General features: G+C 35.4%; 3 protein-coding genes and 2 pseudogenes across 4 annotated transcripts; all 5 read right to left on the reverse strand.

The window, feature by feature from the left end:
• Positions 1 to 2,020: 2,020 nt before the first annotated feature.
• Positions 2,021 to 4,078, reverse strand: LOC120184058. 2 transcript variants are annotated; one of them, XM_039188625.1, is made up of 4 exons: positions 3,710 to 4,078; positions 3,508 to 3,629; positions 2,585 to 2,770; positions 2,021 to 2,292 (listed from the first exon to the last, which is right to left on the reverse strand). In XM_039188625.1, the coding sequence occupies exons 1-4, from the start codon at positions 3,932 to 3,934 to the stop codon at positions 2,190 to 2,192; spliced, it is 636 nt and encodes a 211-aa protein (XP_039044556.1). In that variant the 5' UTR covers positions 3,935 to 4,078; the 3' UTR covers positions 2,021 to 2,189. The 2 variants fall into 2 exon arrangements, with proteins under 2 accessions (XP_039044556.1, XP_039044557.1); XM_039188626.1 differs by having other exon boundaries at positions 2,022 to 2,292; positions 2,585 to 2,752.
• A 4,287-nt stretch (positions 4,079 to 8,365) lies between these two features.
• Positions 8,366 to 9,642, reverse strand: LOC120184117 (annotated as a pseudogene).
• A 3,408-nt stretch (positions 9,643 to 13,050) lies between these two features.
• Positions 13,051 to 15,183, reverse strand: LOC120184116 (flavonoid 3'-monooxygenase CYP75B137-like). The gene is made up of 2 exons (XM_039188670.1): positions 14,211 to 15,183; positions 13,051 to 13,803 (listed from the first exon to the last, which is right to left on the reverse strand). Exons 1-2 carry the CDS (start codon positions 15,180 to 15,182, stop codon positions 13,177 to 13,179), a joined length of 1,599 nt encoding a protein of 532 aa, XP_039044601.1. The 5' UTR covers position 15,183; the 3' UTR covers positions 13,051 to 13,176.
• Positions 15,184 to 16,099: 916 nt separating this feature from the next.
• On the reverse strand, positions 16,100 to 18,605 carry LOC120184118 (annotated as a pseudogene).
• Positions 18,606 to 22,513: 3,908 nt separating this feature from the next.
• On the reverse strand, positions 22,514 to 24,362 carry LOC120184119 (40S ribosomal protein S13-like). The gene is made up of 5 exons (XM_039188671.1): positions 24,209 to 24,362; positions 24,052 to 24,124; positions 23,822 to 23,960; positions 23,340 to 23,526; positions 22,514 to 22,732 (listed from the first exon to the last, which is right to left on the reverse strand). The coding sequence occupies exons 1-5, from the start codon at positions 24,229 to 24,231 to the stop codon at positions 22,699 to 22,701; spliced, it is 456 nt and encodes a 151-aa protein (XP_039044602.1). The 5' UTR covers positions 24,232 to 24,362; the 3' UTR covers positions 22,514 to 22,698.
• Between the last annotated feature and the right edge of the window lie 243 nt (positions 24,363 to 24,605).

The following is a 24,605-nucleotide window of genomic DNA, read 5'->3' on the forward strand; positions in this document are numbered from 1 at the left end:
ATGAAATTTTTTTAGGCCCTCTCATAATTTTTAGAAAACAAAAAGGAACAAACATTCACTTATACTATCATTAATTATTTAGTAGCATAGTGATAAAGAATGAACAATTCTAAAATTTAGTAATTAAATTAAATTTTTTAAAACTTAATAACAAAAAAAAAAGTATGATTAAAGTTGAGTGGTGAAATTTATAGTTTACCTAAATCTTTTCTTATGTCAACATCTGGAAATTCCGAACTGCATACATTATTAATACATAGTTTTCTTGTATCATACAGACAACATTAAGAAACAAGTAATGAAAACTAATCAGTTAATCACACTAATTAACTTGAACCATTTTTCAAATACACTTTCTGTTCCAATATTGCTTTTTAGCAGTACCAGCTGAGCTATTAGCTACAGTTGCAGAAGCTGCCTAGCCCATAAATCTCTCCTAATCTATTTCGGTTGAATTATACTTTTAACTTGAGACCTCCCTCGATTCATGACATGATACATAGGATAAGCTTGTGTGTTATTGTGTGACATACAATGTCGCCACTTATCAATTTCATCGCCTTTGCTCCAAAAATAGTTCCTCGGGTTTCACCAAAGTCTCTAGCCATGGCAGACAGCCGAGGATAGGGACGATTCCAAAACGTCTATCGTTCTAAGAGTTGGAGATTTCAGTTAAGTTGCTTAATTTCAATTAGGCTCTTAATGTAATTTTTGAGTGAATAAATATAAATTGGATAAACTACATGTTTAGTACTTAAACCATCACTTTTGTTCTGCTTTAGTACCTAAACTTTTAATTTTTTTCAAAATTATAGCTAAAGTTTACTTTTTTTTTCATTTTAGTACCCCATCGTTAAAAATTTAGGTAGTAAAATAAAACAAAAAGTAAACGCCGAGTACTAAAATGAAACAAAAAATAAATATTAGGTATGATTTTGAAAAAATTGAAAGTTTTGGTACCAAAACGGAATAAAATTGATACTTTAAATACTAAACATGTAGTTTACCCATATAAGTTTTACGTTACCATTACTTTAAAGTTAAAATTTTGTAATTCTAAAAGGACTAGGCTATAATTTTAATATTATTTATTTCATAAAACTCAAACCTAAAATATTACTAATCTTTTATTAGTCGATTAAATAGAAGTTGGTCTATAGTATTTTTTTCCTCTTTAGAAGCCTTAAGTACCTAAGCTTCGATTGCATGACATACCAAAATATTTACCAAACAAGTTCTGATTTCGTGCACGTCATTTTGTTTGATTAATTGGGGTTAGTTTATTGCGTGAAAACTGAAAACTCTAGCCTTTTTCAAAACATAATTGGTGATAACACGATATGTACACATATTGGGGTGTTCATTTTTTCTTTTAACCGAATTAGTTCGGTTAATTCGGTCGGTCACTGAATTAGTTCGGTCGGGAAACAATCAATAATTTTTTTAGAATTCAATTCGAAATCGGTTAATTAGTTGAATTAATCGAATTAACCGAAATTAAATTTTATGTTTTAAATATTATATATAACATATAGGTTCAGACCAAACCATTTAAAACTCAATTAATAATTTAAGATCCAAAAGCTTTTAAACTTAAATCAATGTTAATTAATTAAAAATTCTAGATATTATTTAAATTAATTGTAAAATGTTTTTTGAATTAAAAAATATTCAATTATCATATAAATTGGAAAATTTAAAAAAATCGATTAATTCGAAAATTGACCGAATTAACCGATATTTGTTTAGTTCGGTTAATAATTTTCAAATAAATTTCGGTTCAGTTAACGGTTTAAGAAAAAAATTCGATTAATTCGGTATTAACGTTTGAACACCCAATACATATGTTCAACGCTCTTGATTTTGATTAGGACCACAGTATTAATGCATTAACTAATACAACAACTGTTCGATGGAGAATAACAATAATAACATAATTAAAATTATTTTTTATTAATCTTTCAAGTAAGATTAAAAGTTCGAATTATAAAAAAATCTCATTCTTTCATGGATCGAAGTAGACAACAATTTTGTATGGTGTCAATTTCCACTGTTCAATTCCTCCCTTTTTGTGTTTCGGTGTGGTTTGATGTTGTGTAAGAAGAACCCAAGTTGTAGAGAAAACTAGATCACAAACTATGTGCATTTTAGATACAATAATAACGATTGTAATGATCCAAGTTTGAACATCAACCTTCATTTGAATAGCTCTTTTTTTTCCTCGACCTCCAAATGATTGCAGAAGGGCTTGGACAGATTCGATATGGGATTTTTGTAGGAATGTCCGGTACCCTGCAATGAATGAGCCGCCACGGGTCAGAGCAAGTCACGGCTCTCATAGAGGACTAACAATTTTTTTTTTAAATTAATTTGGGTAAATATAAGGCAATATTGGTTCAAAGATAACTCTTGATATTGAATGTTCTTACACCTTGTTATTCTTGGTGCTCGAACCCGAGACCTTAAGGAGTAACAATACCATTGAGATCGCTCGGTTTGTGCAGAAGAGGATTAACAATAGTGAGAAAAAAATGGGGTAGCTTTGAAAAGAAAAGAAAAACAAAGGGTGAGTTTGAAATCTTACTGCAAACCCGAAATTTCAATTTGGGAAAAGTCCAAGGTAGTTGAACCGTCAAGCAGGGGCATCATATCTCTGGTCTTGCCCCTCACTGGTGCCAATTCTGGTTGTTTGATGGCAAGTACTCTGCAGCTCAAGCTGTTCGCTATGTTGTCGTCATGGGCCAATGCCAACCTGTTGCCACTCAAAACACTGATTTGAGTCAGTCTTCTTCTATTTCATGAAATTCACAAACAAATTGTAAACTTTGGATTTGGGTAAAATCAAAATGAATTGTTTTTAATATGTGGTAAGGATAGTGTGTGTGTATCATATTTGCAGAGCACAAATATAACACAAAATAAAAATTGCAGACAATATTCTATTAAAAAAATAGTATGCTAATGAGTTTGTGGTCTAACTATGTTCATTGTAAGAGTTGCTAGCCCATGATTTCAGAACCGCCCCATGCTTTAGGGTTCAGGGAACTTCTCATCCATTGCTAAGCGACAAGAGGGTCAAGGTATCCTAATAGCATCCCATCAGTTACTGCCACTATATATATATATATATATATATAGTAAACAAGGTGGACCCTAAATTTTCTTTTGGCTGTTTCTTCACCATTGACATAGCCACATGCTCCAAGCCGAGTTTAGTGAACAATGCCTAAAACTTTTCACCCTAAAGTACAACCCTGGGGCCTGTCTCTTGTGATCCTAAGCATTTTCTTTTAGTAGAATCAATCACTAAGAGAGATGAAGCCTAAGAATTAATTCTATTTAGAAACGGAACTAGGATCAAACATTAGAAATGATTAATTTATTTTAGATTAAAAAAGACCTAAAATATTATTATATAAAAAAAAACTACCACCCAGGAAAATGTATACCTCTAAAAACAATTATTAAACAATAATTAACATAAGAAGCCGAGTTGAGTTGACTCACTTGTAAAGAAAGCTCTGACGATGAAGGCCAACGACGAGAGAAGATGCACCAATCTCTCGCACCATGGCTACGATCTTTCTCCCTTCCTGGTCACCTTCCGTCACAATCATCTCAATATTTGTCTGTTTAACAAAATTCTCCCGGTATCAAAAAAGAAAAAGTCTCAATCTGTGATTACAGAGAACTGAGTTGACTCACTCACGTTAAAGAAATTGGAGTTGCACATCTCCTTGAAGGAGAGAGCCAGCTGATAACCTTTCAATCGAAGCATCCTGGCTTTCTTCTTGCTCATTGATTTCGTTGCCGAGAAGACGTGGAGGAGAGTCAGCAGGTCGCCGTATCGGAGCAAATTGTGGAGACTCCATCGAAGTGCTGTTCTCGATACTTCTACTTCTTCGACCACAATTACTATTTTCCTCACATCCATGGCGTTTTCTCTCTGTAGGGTCTTAGAGAGAGAGAGAGAGAGAGAGAGAATCAATATCTTTTCTCAGATGGATTTGTGTCAAAAAGCTACGACTCAGTGGGATTTTGAGCTTTGAGTTCCTTTTTGGCAAGACACTGGGATTTGATTATGCAAAAGTGTTGCTGGCTTTCTGTGGGCTTTTTTGGTAAATATATATATTGGCTAAAGTACACTAAAGGTTATTAAATTATATAAAAATAATTTTTTATCAACGATCTCTTAAAAGTTGTAAATTGATCATTAAATTTTCTAAATTGTTAAAAAAAGGTATCCTTCACTGTTAAAATATCAAAAAGTTTTGATAAGTTTAACGATAATTCTATAATCGTTTGATAAGTTTAAATATGATTTTATAACGGTTTGATAAATTCTAATGATCGTTTTATAATCGTTTGAGAAGTTTTTTGACCATTCGATAACATTCGAAAGGTCGTTGAACAAAAAAAATCATTTTTACATAGTTTGTGACTTTCAATTTACTTTCCCCATGTGTACTTTTTGGTACTTCAATTTGATTTTCGTTATTCAAAATGGTATCCAGATTCGGTTTCTTAATTCAAATTGGTTAAGGAACGATGAGTACCATATTAGATTCAAAAAAAAGTCAAAATCAAGTAGTAATTTGAACCAATAAGACTAATTATGTATTTAATCGAATCAAAAGAAAGTTTAAGCCTCGAATTAAATAATAAAACTAAATTTAAGTACCTAATCAAGATAAATAAAACTTCTAAGTGTCAAATTGAAACATTTAAGTCAAGTTCCCATACCAAAAGTTAAATATCTCTTTTTTATTTGTTTCTTGAAACGCTTGATGGGCTGGGTTACCTTAAATGGGATATTAGAATATGGTAATTGTTTACTTAGGCAACTTAATTAAAATATTTGAAAAACTTCCTTAAAAAAAGATAGAGTAGGTGAGTGCTAGGATCATTTGGCGGCATAAACATACACGACCCACGACAATTATGTGACATTTAATCTTAATCTAATCTAAAGTTCTACATATTTGGCAGGAACACAAAAACCTTAATTTAATTAAATTGCATATAACACGAATATTTAGGCCTTTTTATTCAAAAATCACCCTAACAACGAAATATTACATGTCATACATCATTTCTTTAAATATTACCGATTTAGCATCCTTTCTAACAAAGCGCGGATCATGAAGCACGTCTTCATGGGGTTATGTCCGAGCTGACACCACGGTAGAAAGCGCAGATCATGAGGCGTGACTTCACGGGATTCTATCTGAGTTGGCACTACATTGGAAGGCGCGGATCATGAAGCACGCATTCGCGGGGTTATGTCTGAGCTGACAAAAGGCGCGAATCTTTCATTTAAATCCAACCGTCCGCCACAAATACCACACAACCTTCCGTCCCCCTCCCCCTCCCTCATAAATACACTCTCCCTTTCAACACTCACACTATAAATGAAAATATTATAATTCTTCTTTCTATTTATCCTTCTATCAAATTTAAAGAATTAATGGTTATCATTTTTATAAGCTATTTTTTTTATTATATTATAATCATTTAATAGTTTATTATTTTATTGTATTAATTCTTTATTTTTTCTTGCATTTATAAAATGGTAGGTGGGTTGATATATTTAGATGATACTCATATTTTAAGTCATTTTACCGATAGAGTAATAATTTTAAATTTGATTTATTATGAATGTTTTATTTAGTTATTTTTTTAGTATTAGTTTCTATTTTGATTTGTATATTATTTATTTAATCAGGTGAATGACCGTAAATTAAATGCATTTTTTGTAACGTTAAGTTAGAGATACCGAATCGTGTCTGACCGTATTTAGCCGCGACTAGATTCGATGACATAGAAAAATATGAAGGACATTGTAACCTTGAAATCAACCTTATTTATGTACTAATTGGGAGTTGGAGACCAGAGACACATTTCATCTTTCATGTGGGGAGTATACTATTACGTTAGAGGATGTTTCCATACACTTGGGGCATCCGATAGATGGAAATGTTATTTATGGTGTGGGGATGGTGATTGGCGTTCCTTGTGCGAGAAGTATCTTGGAGGTATCCTGCCTAATTTCAACGGTGGTCGAATACATTTATCATGGTTGGCTACAAATTTTCGACAGTTGAGCGAAGACTATTCCGAGGAACAGACTAAAATATTTACTCGGGCTTGCATATTACAACTCATAGGAATAATATTGATGCCCGATAAATCTCGCAACCAAATTCATTGTATTTGGAGAAAGTGTGCTAATTCAATAATATTTAGAGAAAATGTGCCTGACATATAATATTTCGTTGTTAGGATGATTTTTTTAGTAAAAAGGTCGAATCTTTATTTGTTTTTAAATTTATATTTTCATCAAATAAATTGTACTATAAACTTTTAGAATTTATGAAATGATCATAATCGTTAATAATTAAAACAAGAAATTGAGTGATAAAATCCTACATATGATGGGTACAATGATTGTCGACATTGACATCACTTTCGATATTAAAGCCTAGTTAGGGATGGCAGTATGACCCGAACTCGATGAGGAAACTCGAAACCCGGTTAAGTTCGGGTCGGGTCGAGTTGAATAATATCGGGTTGGGTTCGGAGATTTTTTTCGGGGATTTTTTCGGGTAGGGTTTGGGGCAAGGTATTCCCGCCCCGTCCCGATTATATATATATAAATAATTTTTTATATTTTTATATTAATTATATATATATAATATTTTATATTTTTTATATTAGTTATATATAAAATATTTTCGGGTTCGGGTTCGGGTTCTGGTTTGAGTATAATATTTTGGGTCGGGTTCGAGGACGAGGTAAAAAAATCCCCGACGGGGTGCCCCGATAAAAAACCCTTGGGAGATCGGGTCGGGGTCGGGGATGGGGATTCATTTCGGGTTTGGAGACGGGGCGAGCAAAACCCGCCCCAAACCCGACCCGTTGCCATTCCTAAACCTAGTTGATCGCTTGATATTTATAGATTAAAAAAATTGTCTTTTCATGGATATTTTATGTTTCAATCCCAAACATGTAATTTGTTTTGTTAAACAATAAGGATATATGAAAAATACTCCAAAATTTAAAGGCATTAAATGGAAATGAAAATAACAAATGAAAGCAACACTTGTTTTATTGCTTGAAGTAATTGTATCTATTTCTTATTATTTATTTTGAAATCCGTAATTATTATTTTTACAATACATGTATGTGTCTATTCTGTCATGCTTTGGTTGTGTGAAATTTGTATTTTATTGATTTAATTTAAAAACCGATTATCTTAGTTTTCCCAGGACAGGTGGAGGGGGAAGTAGTTGAGTCGTGACGCCATTTTTTAAATTTTCTTTGGGTAAAGTATACATGGTCCCTAATTATAGGATAATGTTTTATTAAATTCCTCGATATGATTATAAAATAATGTTTTATTATGTTTCTTAATTATTAAAAGTTATAAAATGATCCCCTGATTACATAGTGTTGTTTTATTGAGTCATTCGACTATTAAATGTTACAAAATAGTCACCCGATTATTTATTATGAGCTAAACGTTAACCTGCTAATAATGATATGATATAATTTGATCCCCAGAATCTCAAATGACTATCATACCTCGATCATCATATTAACGTTCAACTTAGACAATTATCATCTTTTTAACTGAAATGGATGCGTTTGAAACATAATAAATAGTCAAGTGACTATTTTACAACTTTTAATAGTCGACGGACTTAACAAAGAAATCTTCTATAATTAGAGGATCATTTTATAACTTTTAACAATCGAGAGACTTAATAAAGAAATAATCTATTTTCAAGTGTACCCGCTTCCTTTTATTTTGACTTCCATAATAATTGACATAAATTATAAACTAAACTACGGACAAGGTAATAAAAACTTGTATTAATTGTTATTGGATCTGGAAAAATCTGTGGGGGTCTGGTTCGGCACTAGCATCGCAGGCTTACCCACAACTTCAATGATAAAATCTATCGGCAGTTCAGTCCACAGGGGTTCAGTATACACAACACTGGGCTTTCGTGATTTGCCAAATCCTAACAGAGAGATGGCCCATACACGGTTCCCCATGTCGAGCCATTCCATTTATGGTAGTGCTGGAGAAAGGGTTTATGAGCTATCTAATCACAACCGAGCCCGAGTAGCACAGTTTGGTCGAGTTGAGTGAGACTGCCATTTTTAATATTGGTTGAGCTGCAGTGATGATCATCAGTTATGGCATACTACTGTAATTGTGCGGTTGTGTACTAGAAGCAAAACTTTATAGCCATTATCGTCTGTTCTGGCAAGACATTAATATTATCAGGTAATGAGCAGGCACTCGCTGATACATTCATAGGCTTATCTCTTTCATCCGCCACTCTTACCATGATCTATTGGTATAGGGAAGTAGTATATAAGAAACATCAAAATTATTACTACAAAAGTAAATATTTAACAAACTTAACTACCTTAACTAATCCATTCATCGACAGAATCCCCGACCCACACAGGCAAAAGCAAAAACTGTCCTAAACAGACAAGACAAAATGCCAAGACAGAAACGCTAGTTTCCAAAAAATAACGAAGAAATAGTAGTAAAAATTATTGATCAAGCGCATTAGGCCCAGTACAGTAACTCACGATGTGGTTCCAGACCCACTGAACCAAGTACCTCCGTCTGATCCCATTCATGTTATACGTGGCGCCATCCCTACCGTTCAATAACTGGCCCGTGTACGACCCACCACCTCCGGTTCCGTAAATTCCCTCGCACAGGTCCGCTATTTCCACCGGAGCCACTGGGTCTTGTCCCGCGTACCAAGCGTTCACCAGTGGGTTGGTTGCCAGCTCGGCAACCTCGTGTCCAATGACGCTAATCATCCCGTCGACTCCCACGTCACCATTGGGTGACTTTAACGGCTTTAACCCCGGCATGTACGTCGGCACGGCGAAAGGGTAGGCGCAGGTTCCCGGGCAAAGCTTGGCGGAGTTTCCCACCCATGCGTACGGCAGCGTGTACCCCACGATCGACGGGAATGTGAAGTAATGGAACCCGCATACTTGGCCGCAAAAATCCTGGACGTACACGTCGTCGGATGTTAGAAGGAGATATACCCCGCTCTTTGGGTTTATCGGCAACGGTTTCGTACGGGCGGTCACCGCGCTTTTTATCACCGGCTGTATTGAAAGAAAGGCGTGTGAGAGACTTCCCGTGGGAGTAAAAACGGTCGTTTTTCTCTTCACCCAAAAGCACGGTACGGGAAATATTGGCCCCGGTTTGATCCGTGTATAGCTGGACCGTCTTCCACCACCCGGCCACCGATGGGTGCTTGGAATCAACGGCGGAGATCGAGTTGATGAACCCTCGGATGATCTTCTTCTGGGATTTCTGCCACCGGCCGTACCAGATTGGGTAAATGGTGATATTGGCGGTGAGGACTGGTCCCATGTGGTATCTCATATGGACAAACTCCGATGAGCCCTCGTATTTTTTGGAGCTACCGAACATTAATTCGGAGCTGTTGGGTTTTAAGTACGGCCATGGGCGATATCCGGTAACCGGAGTTACCACCACCACCACCAGTGTAGCTACCGCGACGAGGCTGAGCAGCACCTGTACACGGTGCATTTTCTAAAACTGTGTTTTTTGTAGAAAGAGAAAAAATTGGAAATGCGAGCGCGAGATTACTCTCGGTGAACGGTGATTATAAGCTTATATAGAGAGAGACAAACGGTGGAAGAGGGGGAGGGAATTTAATTTTTAAAATGGAGTAAAAATTATATAATATTTTAAATTTTACACTTTGTGGCTTTCTAAAAGTATAAAAAAAAATTATAATTTTGATGGTGCATTGAGTTGCGGGTAGATTCTTCCTAGTGAAGAGAGGCGAAGTGGGGACATTTGATCATATCATTATGATCCGATCTGATATTATCTTATCAACTTAGTAAAGAGCGCCAGAAAATAATATGGTGTTGGTCCAAATGGTAAATAATTTATATTATTTAAATAAAATTTTAAGGTTGAATATTTATATATGTAAAAAAAATTATCAGAAGACTTATTCACTAAAATTAAACGTGCGATACAGGTTGATTTTGATTGCTCAAGTCAAAGTTTACTTACATCTAATATATTTATTTTTGGTTTAAAAATATAATATGACTCTAACTTCATATATAATTGAAATTCATAAAATTATTGGATACTAAAACAATACCATATGTATAAAATTAGGACCAAATGATTTCAATACAAAATGGTTAAGGTTGTAGCATTAAAGCCTATGAAAGTATATGTTAGGTATATATGGGGCATGGAGAGAGCTTCTTCGTCTACCATTATTTATTCTTCGACTTTGACGCGGGCACGAGCTTTTTAGGTTGACAAAATTCAGGTCATAAATTGTATACGACCATACCTTTCGACTCCTTCGTAAAGTTTTTCAAATCAAATTAAATTAATTTAGTTTACTGGTATTCATTTGCTCTTAAAATTATTTTATATCTAATATGATCCTAAAATATTCAACCACTAATATATCACAGTCATCGTATTAACATCCAATTTAATCCATAGTTGTATATAACGTAAAAAGACGAAATTAAAACATGATTTATCTGAAAGCACAAGTGGGAAGTGGATTCGAGCATAGGCGGATAGGATAGGGGAATGAAGCGGTAATCACGGAGTAATTTGCGCTGCAAGCAGGGACGACATTGATATAAAGTGAAATGATTTCCCCATGCATTGACGTAAAGCTTGGATATTTAATTGACAAGGCAAAATAGTTTTGACTGCATAGAGGGGAAATGTCTATGTAGTAGGTGGGAAAAATCTACGCTGCCTTCCTCTTTAAGCTGCCATCTACAGATTTTGTTAGATTGAACCCACAAATAATGATGATAAAATCATCATCATTCTTTTTTCTTATTCATAAATCTCGAATGCTAAGTATTATTAAAGGATATCCAACTGCATATTATTCGATCCAACTTCAATTTATAAATGAGTGTGAGCGTTTAAATTGGCAGTTGAAATTTTTATTTTGGTCTCCTAAGTGCTATACAAGAATATTATATATTGTGCATTCATTACGTACAGCTTGTTAAGGCCGGTAAATAATTAAAGAAGGCAGGCAGTAAGGTGGAAAAATATTAAGTGTCGAATTAATTCACATATGTGAATGGCTAGGCATGCAATCAATTTAGCCACAACCGTTTCAATTTCACTCATCGCCCCGTATACAATTCAATAATTGTCCTGCTACATCATTCACTTGATTTTAAAAGAATTTAAAGATATTTTCCGACTGATGATCTACATATTCGTTCGTTTAAAATGATCAAATATTGCATGATCAATTGTGTCGTATCTTATAATTGTCTCTTGCATGAAATTATCAAGCGGTTTCAATGATAAAAGGGATATTGTTTTCTTTAGAGGTTCTGGGTTCGAGTAGTTGTGTTTGCATAATATCATTGACTGAGAAGGATTCTGAATAAACACTACCTTATAATCACTCTAAACTTTTCTATTCTTATTCAAACCCGCAAAAATTATTATTTTTAGTACAAACCCACAAAAATTATTTTAATCGAATATAAAATATTTCGTACAAAACATAATCAATTATCAAAATTAATATTTATTCATAATATTTATATCTGTATCTGATCATACGAAACTCGCTAAATATGCGGATTCATCCCTTTCATGATGGTGAAAAGGTCATGGACATGTAATTCATCAGTCATAAGCACGTTTTGTTCTTTTTTTGGCTTGAAATTGAAGCCAAATTAGTAATGATTCTTATATTAGTTTTTTTTAAAGCTTAAAATTCTTGTACTATGATTTAATAAAAAGCTTGCCCTAAAAATGATGCATGTCGAGGTGAAATGATTGTGAATAATAATAAAAAGAATCCACAAAATTAAGACATGACTTTGTAATAGTTTCTAGGATAAAGTATACAAATAGTCTTCGATTATAGGACATTGTTTTTTTTAGTCTCTCGACTATTAAATGTTATACAATGGTCCCCCGATTATAAAACAATTTTTGAATCCACCGACCATTGAAAGTTACAAAATGGTCACTCGACTATTCATATTTTCCAACTCGTCATTTTACAGTAAAAAAATTGACAGTCGTATGAGTTGGATATTAATCTATTATTTGGGATATGATAAAAACATATTTTTATGATGTATGTTGGCATCGTCGTTTCTTTTAAGCATTGGCTTGGTGGCATAATGTAAAGGGAGAGTTGATCCATGAAACAACTCAAATGGTCCTGGGATCAGATTTTATCATATCTCGATTTTAAAGATAACATCCAACTCAGACGATCATCAAATTTTTAACAGAAAATGACTAGTTGAACATATGAATAGTCAGATAATCATTTTATAACTTTTAGTAGTTGGGGGACTCAACAAAGCAAAGCCTATAGTTAAGGGACCATTGCGTAACTTTTGATAGTTGAAGTGCTCAACAAAAAAAATCTTATAACGGGGACCGTTTGTGTACTTTACCCTAGTTTTTACAATATAGTGTTGGAGATGAAAACACAAAAAGGGTTTTGGGGTCCCATAATTAACTTGACAAAATGATCACAAACAAAAACCAACACTTTCTTTTATTTTTGTGTAAAAAAGATGGTGGTAAAGTGTATGGAAATGACGTGGAAAATTAATTTGTCGTTAATTAATTCAGGGGTACTTGATTAAACATCTCAAACCCCAATTATTTAGGGAATACTTTTCTTCATTAAGGATTTATAGGTATGATTGTTCTCACTCTAAATAACTTTTATGTCTCAATCATCCACATCTATTAAATTTAGTAGAAAAAAATGCTCGACAGTAGTATCTATCTGAAAAATACTATTAATTTATTTGACAATAAATACTTAAATACCTTTCACCAGGGACGGAGTTAAGACCAAATATTGGGAGGACAATGTACTTAATTTCAAAAATAATAAGGACTTATTATGTATTTAATATAAAAATTTAGGGAGTAAAAGTCCAATTGTACTTAAATTTAAACTAATAAGGACCTAAAATGTTATTAAACCTGATTGCCTTTTGAAATTCTGAACGTGAGATAAAGCCCAAAGTACTCCTCGATTTAAGATACATATATTTATTGGGATCTAATTTATTAATAGAAGGAGAGTAAAGGGACTAACCAACTACTTATTCGTATTGCTGTGAGTTGGGTAAACGTGCGATTGGAACCACGAAGAGTGGTTCCACCTTCGACAAGACCAACGCGAGCTTGTCTCTGATGTCCGGTTTCTTGCCGTCCGGCGACACCCACTCAAAAGAATGCACCAGCGTCGCCAAAATATGCATTATCAGTTTTTCAGCTAGAGGAATCCCGACGCAAATTCTTCTCCCCGATCCAAACGGGAAGAGATGGAAACTGTTCCCCAGATAATTCCTTTTCTCTGATTCTCTCATGAATCTCTCTGGCTCGAATCGGAGAGGATTTTCCCAGAGCTCAGGGTCCCTTTGTATTGCCCACGCGTTGAAGAAAACATTGGAATGTTTGGGGATTGTGTAACCAGCTACGACGGTGGTTTCGCCAGCCATGTGCGGCAGTAGCAAGGGAGCCGGTGGGTGGATTCGAAATGTTTCTTTCACCACCGCTTCCAGGTAGCGCAGCCGAGGGAGATGAGTTTCTTCGACGACGTTTTGGCCGCCGACTACTGCATCTAATTCGTCGGCGACTCTTTTCAGTTTATCGGGGTGCCGTAGTAATTCCGTCATAGCCCACTCCATTGTTGTGAATGTTGTGTCCGTACCGCCGACTATCATATCCTATACCCGCAAATATTATGGTCAAAGAATCTCTCTTTCAATATCGAACATTAAACATCAGCAAAGATTTTATTTATTTCAAAATATTTATAATTTTAAGAATCAAAGTTGATCATCTGAGTTGACAAGTGAATCGACTTAGTCAAATTATAATGGGTAAAATATACAAGAGGTCGTTGAATTATGTTCAAATCATTATTTCATCTCTAAACTTTCCAAAGATATAAAACAGTTATTAAAATTTCTCAAAATATTAAAATAGTCACTGTAGTTTTATAACGAATGTAAAAGTTTTATAAATTTAATGATTTTTTTAATTAGTATAATGACCCAATTAATTAGTTGGACTAAATACTCATAGCATAGAGTATGAAATTACGTCAAAATTCATGGTAAAATTACATTACCAGCAGCAAAGCTTTGATTTCCGTCATGGACAACGAGGCTTTGGCATCTCCTCTTTGGTTCAGCTCCAACAATTGTTGCAGAAAATCTTTGCTTTCCTCCTGTTGTTCTGCTTCTCCGGCCTTCCTTCTCTGTTCTATTACGGACTCTAAAAACTCATAAAACCACGACAAAAGCTTCTTGGTTTTGGATTCAATCCCTTGTAAATCCAACGGCCTGAGAACCGGGAATATATCAGAAACGTTTGGTGCTCCGATTAATCCCACAAATTCCTCTAATCGTTCCTTGAATTCAACCACACGTTTTGCTTCTTCTTCGTTCAACGAATCACCCCACAGCGTGCTAATGGTGACACTCATCGTGGCCAAGAAAATTTGCTCACTAAGGTTAATGGAGGAGCCGATTTTCCCGTGTATGTACTTCACCATCTGTCTAATCTTGCGCCGACGGAGCTCGTAGCAAGCGTTCAGCCCTTTGTTGCACATAATTTCGCGAACCACAAGCTTACGCAGCTTATGAAGTTCCTGTCCGTTGGATCTCCACACGATGTCGAGTCCACCGTAGTATCCATTTATGGCTGCCGCCGGAGCGTCGCGGTTGGCAAAGGTGGTGTCGTGGTCTTTGAGGATCTCTTTGGCGATTGAAGGTGAGCTTATGACTATGTAAATTTTGCTTCCCATGCGAAGCTTGATGATGGGGCCGTAGATTTGAGATTGTTTGGTGACGTATTGAAGGAAATCGGGTTTGATGAACGGTAGGTTTCCGATTATAGGCAAGCCAGGGGGACCCGGGGGTTGTGGCGGTTCGATTTTGATGATGAATTTCTTGGCCCACCGTGAGAAACAGATGATTACCAGCGTTGCCACCATAAGAGTGGCTGACGCTTTGGTGATGATGGAATTGGTGAGTCCATCGTGCTGCCACAAACAGCTATCACCGTCGAGAACAGCAACCTTAACGTAGAAGGTGGACATTATTTAGTAATCTGCTAGAAATACAAAAAGCAGAGGAAATAGACTTATATAGCAATTCGCAGTTCCCACGCAAAAGTTGTAGTATTATTAAAATAAGGTCAAAATCTGTGTTTTTGGTCCATCTACCCAAATTTGGTCCCGCACAATAAATTGGGTCACTCTATAATTTCTTTATATTTAGCGGATGTTTATTTACTTCAGAATGATTAAACGTTGAATGATTCAAAGACTTTGAATGAATTAGTTCTGAATGTGACATGCTGTTTGATAATGACTTTGAATCATTCAGAATGTACTTCTGTGCTGAATCATTCAACACTATTTTACTGAATCAATCAACATTGTATCATTCAGAAGTGCAAAACAAACGCGCTGAATGCTAAACGGTTCAACATTCAACGCTTAACGATTCCATTAAGAAGCAAACAAACAACCCATACTTGTGACATCAATTCAGTTTTAAAAAAATTACAAAAATATATTTTAAAACGATAATAGACATAATTAAAATAATATATCTATTTTTTTTATTTTTACATAATCTTTAAATGAAATAATTAATAATTATTACTTAAAGAGTGAAAAAAAAATTAATAAATTCGTATACAAATTATTCATCGCTTTATTAATGTAATTTATTATAAATTTGTTAGCTATATTTAAAGTTTGAATTCCCATTCAATTTTCTCACGATCAAAACAAACATGTAATTTTATTACTGGTCAACAACTAATATAAAAAACAAATAAACAAGGCGTCAAGATTCAAGATGTAACGTGCAAGTTCATGAAGAATTTCATGTGTTAGGGGGTTTCAAAGTTGAAGAGTCTATGCTATATTTTGAATTAAAACGGTTTGAAAGTTCAATGATTATATTTTTCCACAAAGCAAAAATGAAAAATCAACAACTTTGCCTTACTTTGAATGTCCTCCTTATGAATTGACCAGCAAATAGCACAAGGGAGCTCACCGTGGCTGATGATGACTACTGCTGTCAGTAACTTCTTCCATCTCTTCCGCATCCTCAAAGCGTTGATCATTGATTTGAAGCTGCAAGTGGGGGTTTTTTTTTTTTTTGGCAGAAATGGGATGAATGAAACAAGCCCAAAAAGCAAATAAAAAAGCAAGAGTTTAATAGGTAAGTGGCTCACCTCAAGCACATTTCGAGATAGGTCATGATAACCATCAGAATGACCGATTATGTTTGTCAGATTCTCGGAGAAATGCCATTCCGAGTCATCAACCTCTGGAGATACAATATGAAAGAAATTCAAGAACGTATCCATGTTGTCTATCCCATAACTCCAGCTTCATCTTGCAACTGATCAGCACTAAAAATCCAATTATGTCCTTCTCCTTCTAAATAAAGCATAAACAAAAGCAGTAAATCCCCGCTCATTCAGTGAAAGGAAAACGTTCATACAACAGAAAAAAGAGTTCCCAATTTATAACTGGAACTCACCTTCGATAGGCTCCGGATTTAGCTCAGCACACTCGCAGGATACTTGAAACAGAGTATCCACTTATACAGAACAAATAGATACATATAAAAGCCAGCATTCATTGCAACTAGAGACACAACAATATAAGAACTAGTAGAGGAAAATACTGAATGATACACACATTGTCTAGCATTTGAAGGAATAAGCCTCATCTCTCTGATCTTATATAAATCTAAAACCTCACGGCGTTCTGAATCCGATTCCTCAGTCTCGTCTTCCACTTCATCATCATCAGTTTCAATCTTTAGACAAAACATCATTGATCAGACAATGTATAAAGGGAGGAAAAGAGCATGTGGATGAAGGACATAAAAAAACCATGGCATCTACAACTTAACATGGAGGAAAAAGAAAAAGGGAGCTCACTTAGTAAATGAGAAAAAACACGTACTACACGCACTTAACGGGAAGCAGAAACGTTGAATATCGCCACTGAAAATATACAGAGAAGTCATAACACTGCATTTTAAATTTTAACAAGAGTTTAGAGCCTTCTTTAGGCCTCTAAACGAACAGAACGTTCAGCAAACCGTTAGACAGGAAGTCCGTTTATGTTCATTTATTTATTAAACGAATAAACATGAACAAGATTTTATGTTCGTTTAATTAAATGAACGAACAAGAATAGATGACTTGTTCGTTCATTTACGTTCGTGAACGTACGATAATATGTTCGCTTATTTTCGTTCGTTTCTGTTCATTTATGTTCGTTTATTTATTTATGTTTAGCCCAATCTATCTAGACCCATTTAAAATATTAAGGCCCAATACATTTTAATTTGATACCCATTAATACTTTAAAAATCAATTAATTTTAAATACAAATAAAAAAGGCCAAAACAATTAAATACAAATTAACTATGAAGTTGAAACTTATGCTAATGAATTTTATATGATTATTGTTGTTGTGGTTTGTGTTCGTTTACGTTCGTTTATGTTCATTTATTATGTTCGTTTGTTTGTGTTCGTTTATTGTGTTCATTTATGTTCATTTACATCCGTTGATTATGTTCGTTCATTTGTGTTCGTTTATCATTTAAATGAACGAACACAAATAATCTACATTCCTTAACGAACGAACACGAACAATAAATTTTTTGTTCGTTTATGTTTGTGTTCGTTCATTTGTTTGGTTAAAGTTAAACGAACGAACATGAACATACCCCGTTTGTGTTCATTCGGTTCGTTTGCGGACCTAGCCTTCTTTATTGTTTAACTCTCATTCAACCCATATTTTTAAAAAGCTTAATGAGATCGGATTTTTTTTTCTTAAAACAATACTGCTTGGTTCATCAGCCAGGTAGTAAGTATCACCAAGTTCTGTTGTCCTTTTCTACTCAGTAATCAACCAAATTTTATTTGCAAGCAAGCTACCAAACAGCCAAAGAGAAAAAAAAAGGTGATGCTATTGAATGCATAAGCACGATTAACAACTAAAATCATCGTAATATTCGAAGAACTTAAGGATAGCAAAGGGAGTTAGTTTTCTGGGCAGACAAGAAAATCGAGCAAGAGAAGCATATGAAAACCTGAGCGTAAATACAGGGAGAAGGGTAGGCCTCGGGGTCCCTTGAAACAGCGTGCAGCTACAGAGACAAGAAATCAACGGCGTAGCCCTTTGCTCCGTCCAAGTCACTCAGCCAAGCCACTTGCCTACAAAAAAAATGAAATCATATATTATCGGTCTAAAATGCAATTGAAATAATGATTTCACAAGAAATAATTAGAGTATTCGCAGGTAGATTTGAAGGTACCTAGTGGTGATGTAGAGAGTTCCCGGCGATTCCGGGGCACGATTTCCGAGTGAAACGGAGACGGAAGGTTGGACATGAACGAGCTCCTCGCCTTTATCTGTATCAAGAACTGGCTCTCCGGCGCCGCTGCCGACTCTCGCCGTGAATTGCCTAAGCCCTACCACCATTTTATCTCCACTTGCTTTTGTTTGATGTGGGTTTTACTAGGGTTTTCCTTTAGTGTTGCCGCGGGAACGTAGCATTTGGTCGTTGGTGTAGAAAACGTAAATTTATAGGATCCTCGGGCTTGAGCACATTGATAGCGAGCTCAATATAAATCAGAGTTCACAAGTGATATATAGACCTGTAAATTCTTATTCGAATTTAAATTTTCGACTCCGTTTTATCATTACAAGTCAACAATCTAAACACATTCGAGATCAACTTGTTCCATATGGAAAGTGTAGCACAATGTGGTGGCTTCCGATGAAAATGTAGCAGGAAAACACCGTTCAACATCGACTTGTCGCATGAGATGTGGGGTGAGACTTGGACGTCGAGACTTCGAACATTCACCTTCAATTCTCTCGGTCGCTCGCGGTCTTCAGCCCCTCTGCTGATTACTAACTTTCAAGAATCATCTTCCTGATTATCTATTTGTTCTCGGTGATGGGGTTGTAGAATATATAACACAAGTGTTCTTCAAATGAATTCGTGACTCTAGCAATTAGACTTTGATTCATCTCTCGTCTAATGACTTACTAGTAGGGTTGCACATAATTAGGATTTCAATCCGATCCGGATCGGTTTTTATCCGATCCGGTTTTTTCTCATAGAAAAAAAACCGGTTTATAAAATAACCGGTTCGGTTTCTAACCGGTTTGGAGGGCCGGATATCCTAACCGGTGTAACCGGTTTCGGTTTTAAAAAAACCGGTTTTTTTAAAAACCGGTTATAAAAAAACCGATTTTAATATTTCAGATTGCTCATAGGGAACCGATTCCCCCCCAAGGGGGTACCGATTCCTCACTGAATGGTTTGGCTCCAAGATTTCCAGAATGCTCGGAGGGAACCGATTCCCCCATAGGGGTACCGATTCCCCCTATTCAACGGTCGAAATATTTGAATTTTACACTTAGGGAACCGATTCCCTATGAGAGGAAACCGATTCCCTATGAGAGGGTACCGATTCCCCCACGCTCCAAGCATTTTTATTAAATGTTTTCACACTTAAACGGCTATATTATCTTCATTAATTATCACTAACGTTCAGAAGTGATTCAAGGTGTATTTAAGCAAGCTTAGAAGCCATTGATCAAAGACAAGAAACATCAAGCAACTAGAATCAAGAAAGAATCAAAGAGAAAGCATCAAACCTCAAGTTCGATAAATTCAAATACTTAATTGAAATACTTAATTAACTCAACATAATTGAAATACTTAAATACTTCCAAGTTTGATAAATTCAAATACTTAAAAACTTCCAAATTCGATAAATTCAAATACTTAAAAACTTCAAGTTCGATAATTGAAACAAAGTTTACGATAATTGAAATAAAGTTATAAAATAAACTACATTGCCATCTCTTCTTCATCATCTTCGCCTTCTTCGTTTGGAGGGAATATTCCAAGTTCGACTTCTTCAATGTGTAAGTTTGCTTCCAAATCGGCATCAATTGCATCTTCTAGGGTGGTGATATGTTGCTTACGAGCCGCTCCATCCAAATAATCCTTTAAACAAATGCATACTTCCACCGACTCGGGACTTAGTCTTGATCTCCGTTGTGATATAACCCTGCCACTAACAGAAAAAGCGGATTCCGAAGCTACCGTAGAAGCTTGGACGGTTAGTAAATCACGGGCCATGGCGGCTAGAATCGGAAATTGTGCTTCCTTTTCTTTCCACCAAGCCAAAATATCCAAACTTTCAAACTCTTCAAATGTCATTTTTGATAGAAAATCGCATGACATGTAATTTCCCAACTCACTACTTGGGGTGGTAGTACGTGATCGTTTGGATTGTGAATTTACAAGAGTGTTAAAAAGATTCAAATTTATGTTACTTGGACGTCTACTAGATGATTCCGCATTCATTCTTATTTGATCGTGTATTACACTACTTGATCCGTATTTAGTTAAATAAATTGCAAACATGTCTCGAAAACATTTGTTAAAATAATTTATTTGGTTTTGGACAAAGTTGGGTTCATCATCGGTTAGATTAAAAGCAAACGCAATTTGTTCAATTAGTGTTTCAACCCCACCAACATTTAACGTTGGGTTTAAAGCGGATGCACAAGTAAAAATGGGGGGAATCTCCTTAAAATATTTTAAAAGTTTTTCCTTCATTGCAAAGTCAATTTCTTGAAAAACTTCGGTTTCAAATTCAAAGTCATTTAGTCGGGTAGCCAACAAAAATATTTGATTAAGAACCAACGGGCTAGTAGGGTAATAAACACCGGATAAAAAAGTTGTTGCATTTTTAAAAACCTCAAGCAAATCAGTTATTTTGGCTATAGTTTCCCAACTCGAATTCGGATAAATGTTTGGGACATGACCCCTCTCGAAAAGCCGATCGTGAAATGTTTGCAATGTTTCCCTTTGCCTTAAGGCAGTATGCATCATCATCCAAGTTGAGTTCAAACGAGTTAGACAATCCAAATTAGGACCCAAAGCTTTTTTATTAACAGACTTACAAAATCGTTTATAATCATTTAGTCTTTTGTTGTTGTTACAAAGAATCGATTTTATCATTGTTTTAAATTCTAATCTAATTGGCTCAATAACCTCCAAACCGGCTTGCACGGATAAATTAATTATGTGTGCAACGCAACGGATATGAAAAAACGCACCGTCTAAAATCGGTGAAAGTAATATTTTCAATCTTGGAACCGCGTTTGTATTATTCGATGCATTATCAAAGGATATAGAAAAAACTTTATTTTCTAATTTATAAAGACAAATTACCCGTTTTAAAAGTGTAAATAAATTAGCACCGGTATGCGGCTCACTGAATAATTCAAACGCGATTGTTCTTTTCATCATTTGTCAATTATCTTGATCTAACCAATGTGACGTAACGGCTAAAAAAGAATTTTCGGTATTATGAGGGGAACTTCAAACGTCACATGTAAGCGACACACCATAACGGTGTTCTTGGAATACTAAAATCATTTTTTTCCCTCGCCGTACGCCACATTTTTATAGCATCTCTTCTAAGGGTAGTACGACTTACTTGAGTATAACGTGGTTGCATTAGTTGTTGAATTGTTGTCGTGAAATCTTCATCATCAAAGTGGTCGAACGGCAATGCTTTTGTAATCACGAACTTTGTAAACGCTTCTCGTAATTTTTCGTTGTCGTAAACAAAAACACCACCTTGCGGTGTAAGATTCGATTGACTAGGATCCGATCTTGAGCGAAGTGCCTTGCATGATTTTGTCAAATGGTTCTTAAACGTTGTGTTTCCTTCCGATGCAAGAAACTTTAGACAAAGTTTACAACGCGCCCTCCTCGAGCCATTTGACATCTCACATAAATCGTAGTGATCCCAAATATCTTTGTTTCGAGTGTGTTCGATCACTCTCACGACTTCAAGGTTTCCCCCGACGAAAGATTCAACAGTGTTACTCATGATGAACAAAAAATTACAAAACTAAGATTTGAGAGATGTTTAAGTGTTGTGTAATAAGATTTGAGAAAATTGTAATCAACCAAATACATCCACAACCTATTTATACATGTTTAGGGTGGTAAAATGGTAATTTTTTAAAGAAAAAAACGGTCACAAACGGCTATATTAGGCTAGTTTTTTAAATCCAGACCGGTTTTTTTTTCAGATAAAAACCGATTTTTTACTCGGTTTTTTTCAAACCGGTTTTTTATCCGATAAAAAAACCGGTCTGGGTTTTTTTCTCCAAACCGGTTAAAATAACCGGTTTAAAAAAATCCGATCCGGTTAAAAAAAACCGGTTTTTCCCAAATCCGGTTTCGGATATTTTTTTCGTAAAATCGGATATTCGGATTTTTTGTGCACCCCTACTTACTAGGCAATAAGTTATCGTCAAATCCAGTTTAATGGTTGAACTTTAAATACGAAATAGAATTGAACACAAAAATGAGTTCTTAACTCTCTTTTCAGTCAACAAAACCTTTTAACATCTATTAATAGTCTTACATCAAAACCCAACTTGCCGGAAAAGGAAAATGCAATCTAACATGCTCGGTGCAACAATGTTGAATCACGAGGATGCCCCAAATTGCACTACATACATGCCAAATCTAGGCAACAAGAGTGCTGGCAGTTGTAGACTCACTGCAAACCAATGAGTTGAATCAGTACTCCAACATAATGCAGAAAAAAAAAGGAGCATATACACACAGGAATGATAGACCACTAGACAGACATGGTGATCCGCAATCAACAACATTACAAAATGAAGTAATTCAATCAAAACGAAACCAACACACGCATGATCAAATGATGGGACTCCGTATTTAAAAATAATGGCGGCAAAAAACAATCCTGTTTACTTAATGAAACGTTTGTATGTATTCTAACAACTCTCCCCCAAACTCCGACCATAGAAATGGATTTGAGCACCCTATGCTAAGCCCCATCCTGCATAACAGAGAACTAGAGTGGACCGGCTATTGACTCGATTAAAAATCACAATATAAGACCAAGTACATGAACAGCCATTTTGTGAAGGGATTATGCAAATATGGAGATGACTTAATACCATCATAACATACTTCATTGCATCTCCAGACAAACATAACAAGCATAAAGGAATCCAACCAAACGTATATTAGTTGACCAACACGTAAATTCTATTTGGACCATAACATTAAAATGGAACTATAAATCAATATACCGACAGGACACAAGTATAAAGCTATGAATCGATTCATAGACTTACTATTTCCAGACAGGAGGAAGCTTCTTTGTCTTCTTGTAGTAGCGAGCGAGCCTGTGAATCCTGCTCTCGACAAGGATCAACCTGAATTTGGAATCCTTGTCCTTCCTGTTTCTCTCCAAATGCTTGCGGATGGCAACAGCTTTCTTGATAAGGTGGTACAAATCCTCAGGAATTTCAGGGGCCAGACCTTTCGAATCAATAAATGAGCAGTGAATATTAGAGCTAAGCTAAAGACATAATTTTGAAAACCAAGAACCAATGCTAACCGTAGTGTTCAGTTCGGTTTCGAGTCCGTTTTTGGTTCAGTTAATTTTTATATTCAGTTTGGTTTGGGGGGTTTTTGAAAACCAAAATACTACATACTGATCAATTTTCCCCCAAGCCAATTCAAATCGAACGACTATCACCCAAATGAACGTTTTACAGCTTAAACATTAAGCTAATCGGAACTTGGAAGAACAAAATATTGTGCTGCAATTTACCGTGAGCCTTGAGGATACGCAAGATCTTGCTTCCAGTAACGCTCTTAACCTGAGCAATACCATGAGAATCACGAAGGATGACACCGATCTGAGATGGTGTCAAGCCCTTCTTTGCAAACTTGCAAATGTTGTCCTCGACCTAAGAAGATTTAACATCGAATAATAAGAAAATTTCAATGGGATTTTCTGTCAGCTGAGAATCTGAAAAAAAAAGGGGTTAAGGAGCTTACATCTTGAGAAGAGATTTTGAGCCAGCTGGGTGGAGTCCTCTTATACGGCAGTGCTGAGGCAGAAATACCCTTACTGTATCAAAGTGGAAGAGAAGAAAACGTTATTATGTGAATAAGTATACGTAGGAAATGCCAGTATATATAGAGAGAAGGGTACCCGCGGCTGTGCATGCGACCCATGGTGACGGTGACGGCGGTGGCGGTGAGATTTTTCGATTTCCTGCTAAGGTTTTGAGGCGAGCACTGGGCAGTTGGAAACGAGGCGCAAACGCAAACCCAAACCCAAACCCTATATTTTATTTTTTATGCGGGGTTTTTTGTTCTTTATTTTATAATAGCATTTTCTTTATTTTTAGATAATTATGATTATAAACAAATTGAGATAATTATGATTTTATAATAGAAAATGCACTTTAAACATAAAACTTTTAAAGTTTAAAATTCAATATATAAAAAGTATAAATGTTTTACTTATATCAACAAGTGTCGAATATATCAATAAGTCACATTACGAAAAGAAAATATAGACTTAGATATTAAAGACAATATCATTT

This window comes from Hibiscus syriacus, unplaced genomic scaffold (genome assembly GCF_006381635.1).
Source record: "Hibiscus syriacus cultivar Baekdansim isolate YM2019G1 unplaced genomic scaffold, ASM638163v2 tig00112857_pilon, whole genome shotgun sequence".
NCBI lineage: Eukaryota > Viridiplantae > Streptophyta > Magnoliopsida > Malvales > Malvaceae > Hibiscus > Hibiscus syriacus.

What these genes read in the sequence shown, in the direction of transcription:
- LOC120184058 (XM_039188625.1), bottom strand. Translation starts at nt 3,934, where the DNA reads ATGGATGTGAGGAAAATAGTAATTGTGGTCGAAGAAGTAGAAGTATCG. An exon ending in GCAACTCCAATTTCTTTAAC is followed by an intron (nt 3,630 to 3,709) that starts GTGAGTGAGTCA and finishes TTTGTTAAACAG; the next exon opens with ACAAATATTGAGATGATTGT. An exon ending in ATTGAAATTTCGGGTTTGCA is followed by an intron (nt 2,293 to 2,584) that starts GTAAGATTTCAA and finishes CATTCATTGCAG; the next exon opens with GGTACCGGACATTCCTACAA.
- LOC120184116 (XM_039188670.1), bottom strand. Translation starts at nt 15,182, where the DNA reads ATGTCCACCTTCTACGTTAAGGTTGCTGTTCTCGACGGTGATAGCTGT. An exon ending in AAATCAAAGCTTTGCTGCTG is followed by an intron (nt 13,804 to 14,210) that starts GTAATGTAATTT and finishes TTGCGGGTATAG; the next exon opens with GATATGATAGTCGGCGGTAC.
- LOC120184119 (XM_039188671.1), bottom strand. Translation starts at nt 24,231, where the DNA reads ATGGGTCGCATGCACAGCCGCGG. An exon ending in TCAAAATCTCTTCTCAAGAT is followed by an intron (nt 23,961 to 24,051) that starts GTAAGCTCCTTA and finishes AAATCTTCTTAG; the next exon opens with GTCGAGGACAACATTTGCAA. An exon ending in CTTCCTCCTGTCTGGAAATA is followed by an intron (nt 22,733 to 23,339) that starts GTAAGTCTATGA and finishes ATTGGTTTGCAG; the next exon opens with TGAGTCTACAACTGCCAGCA.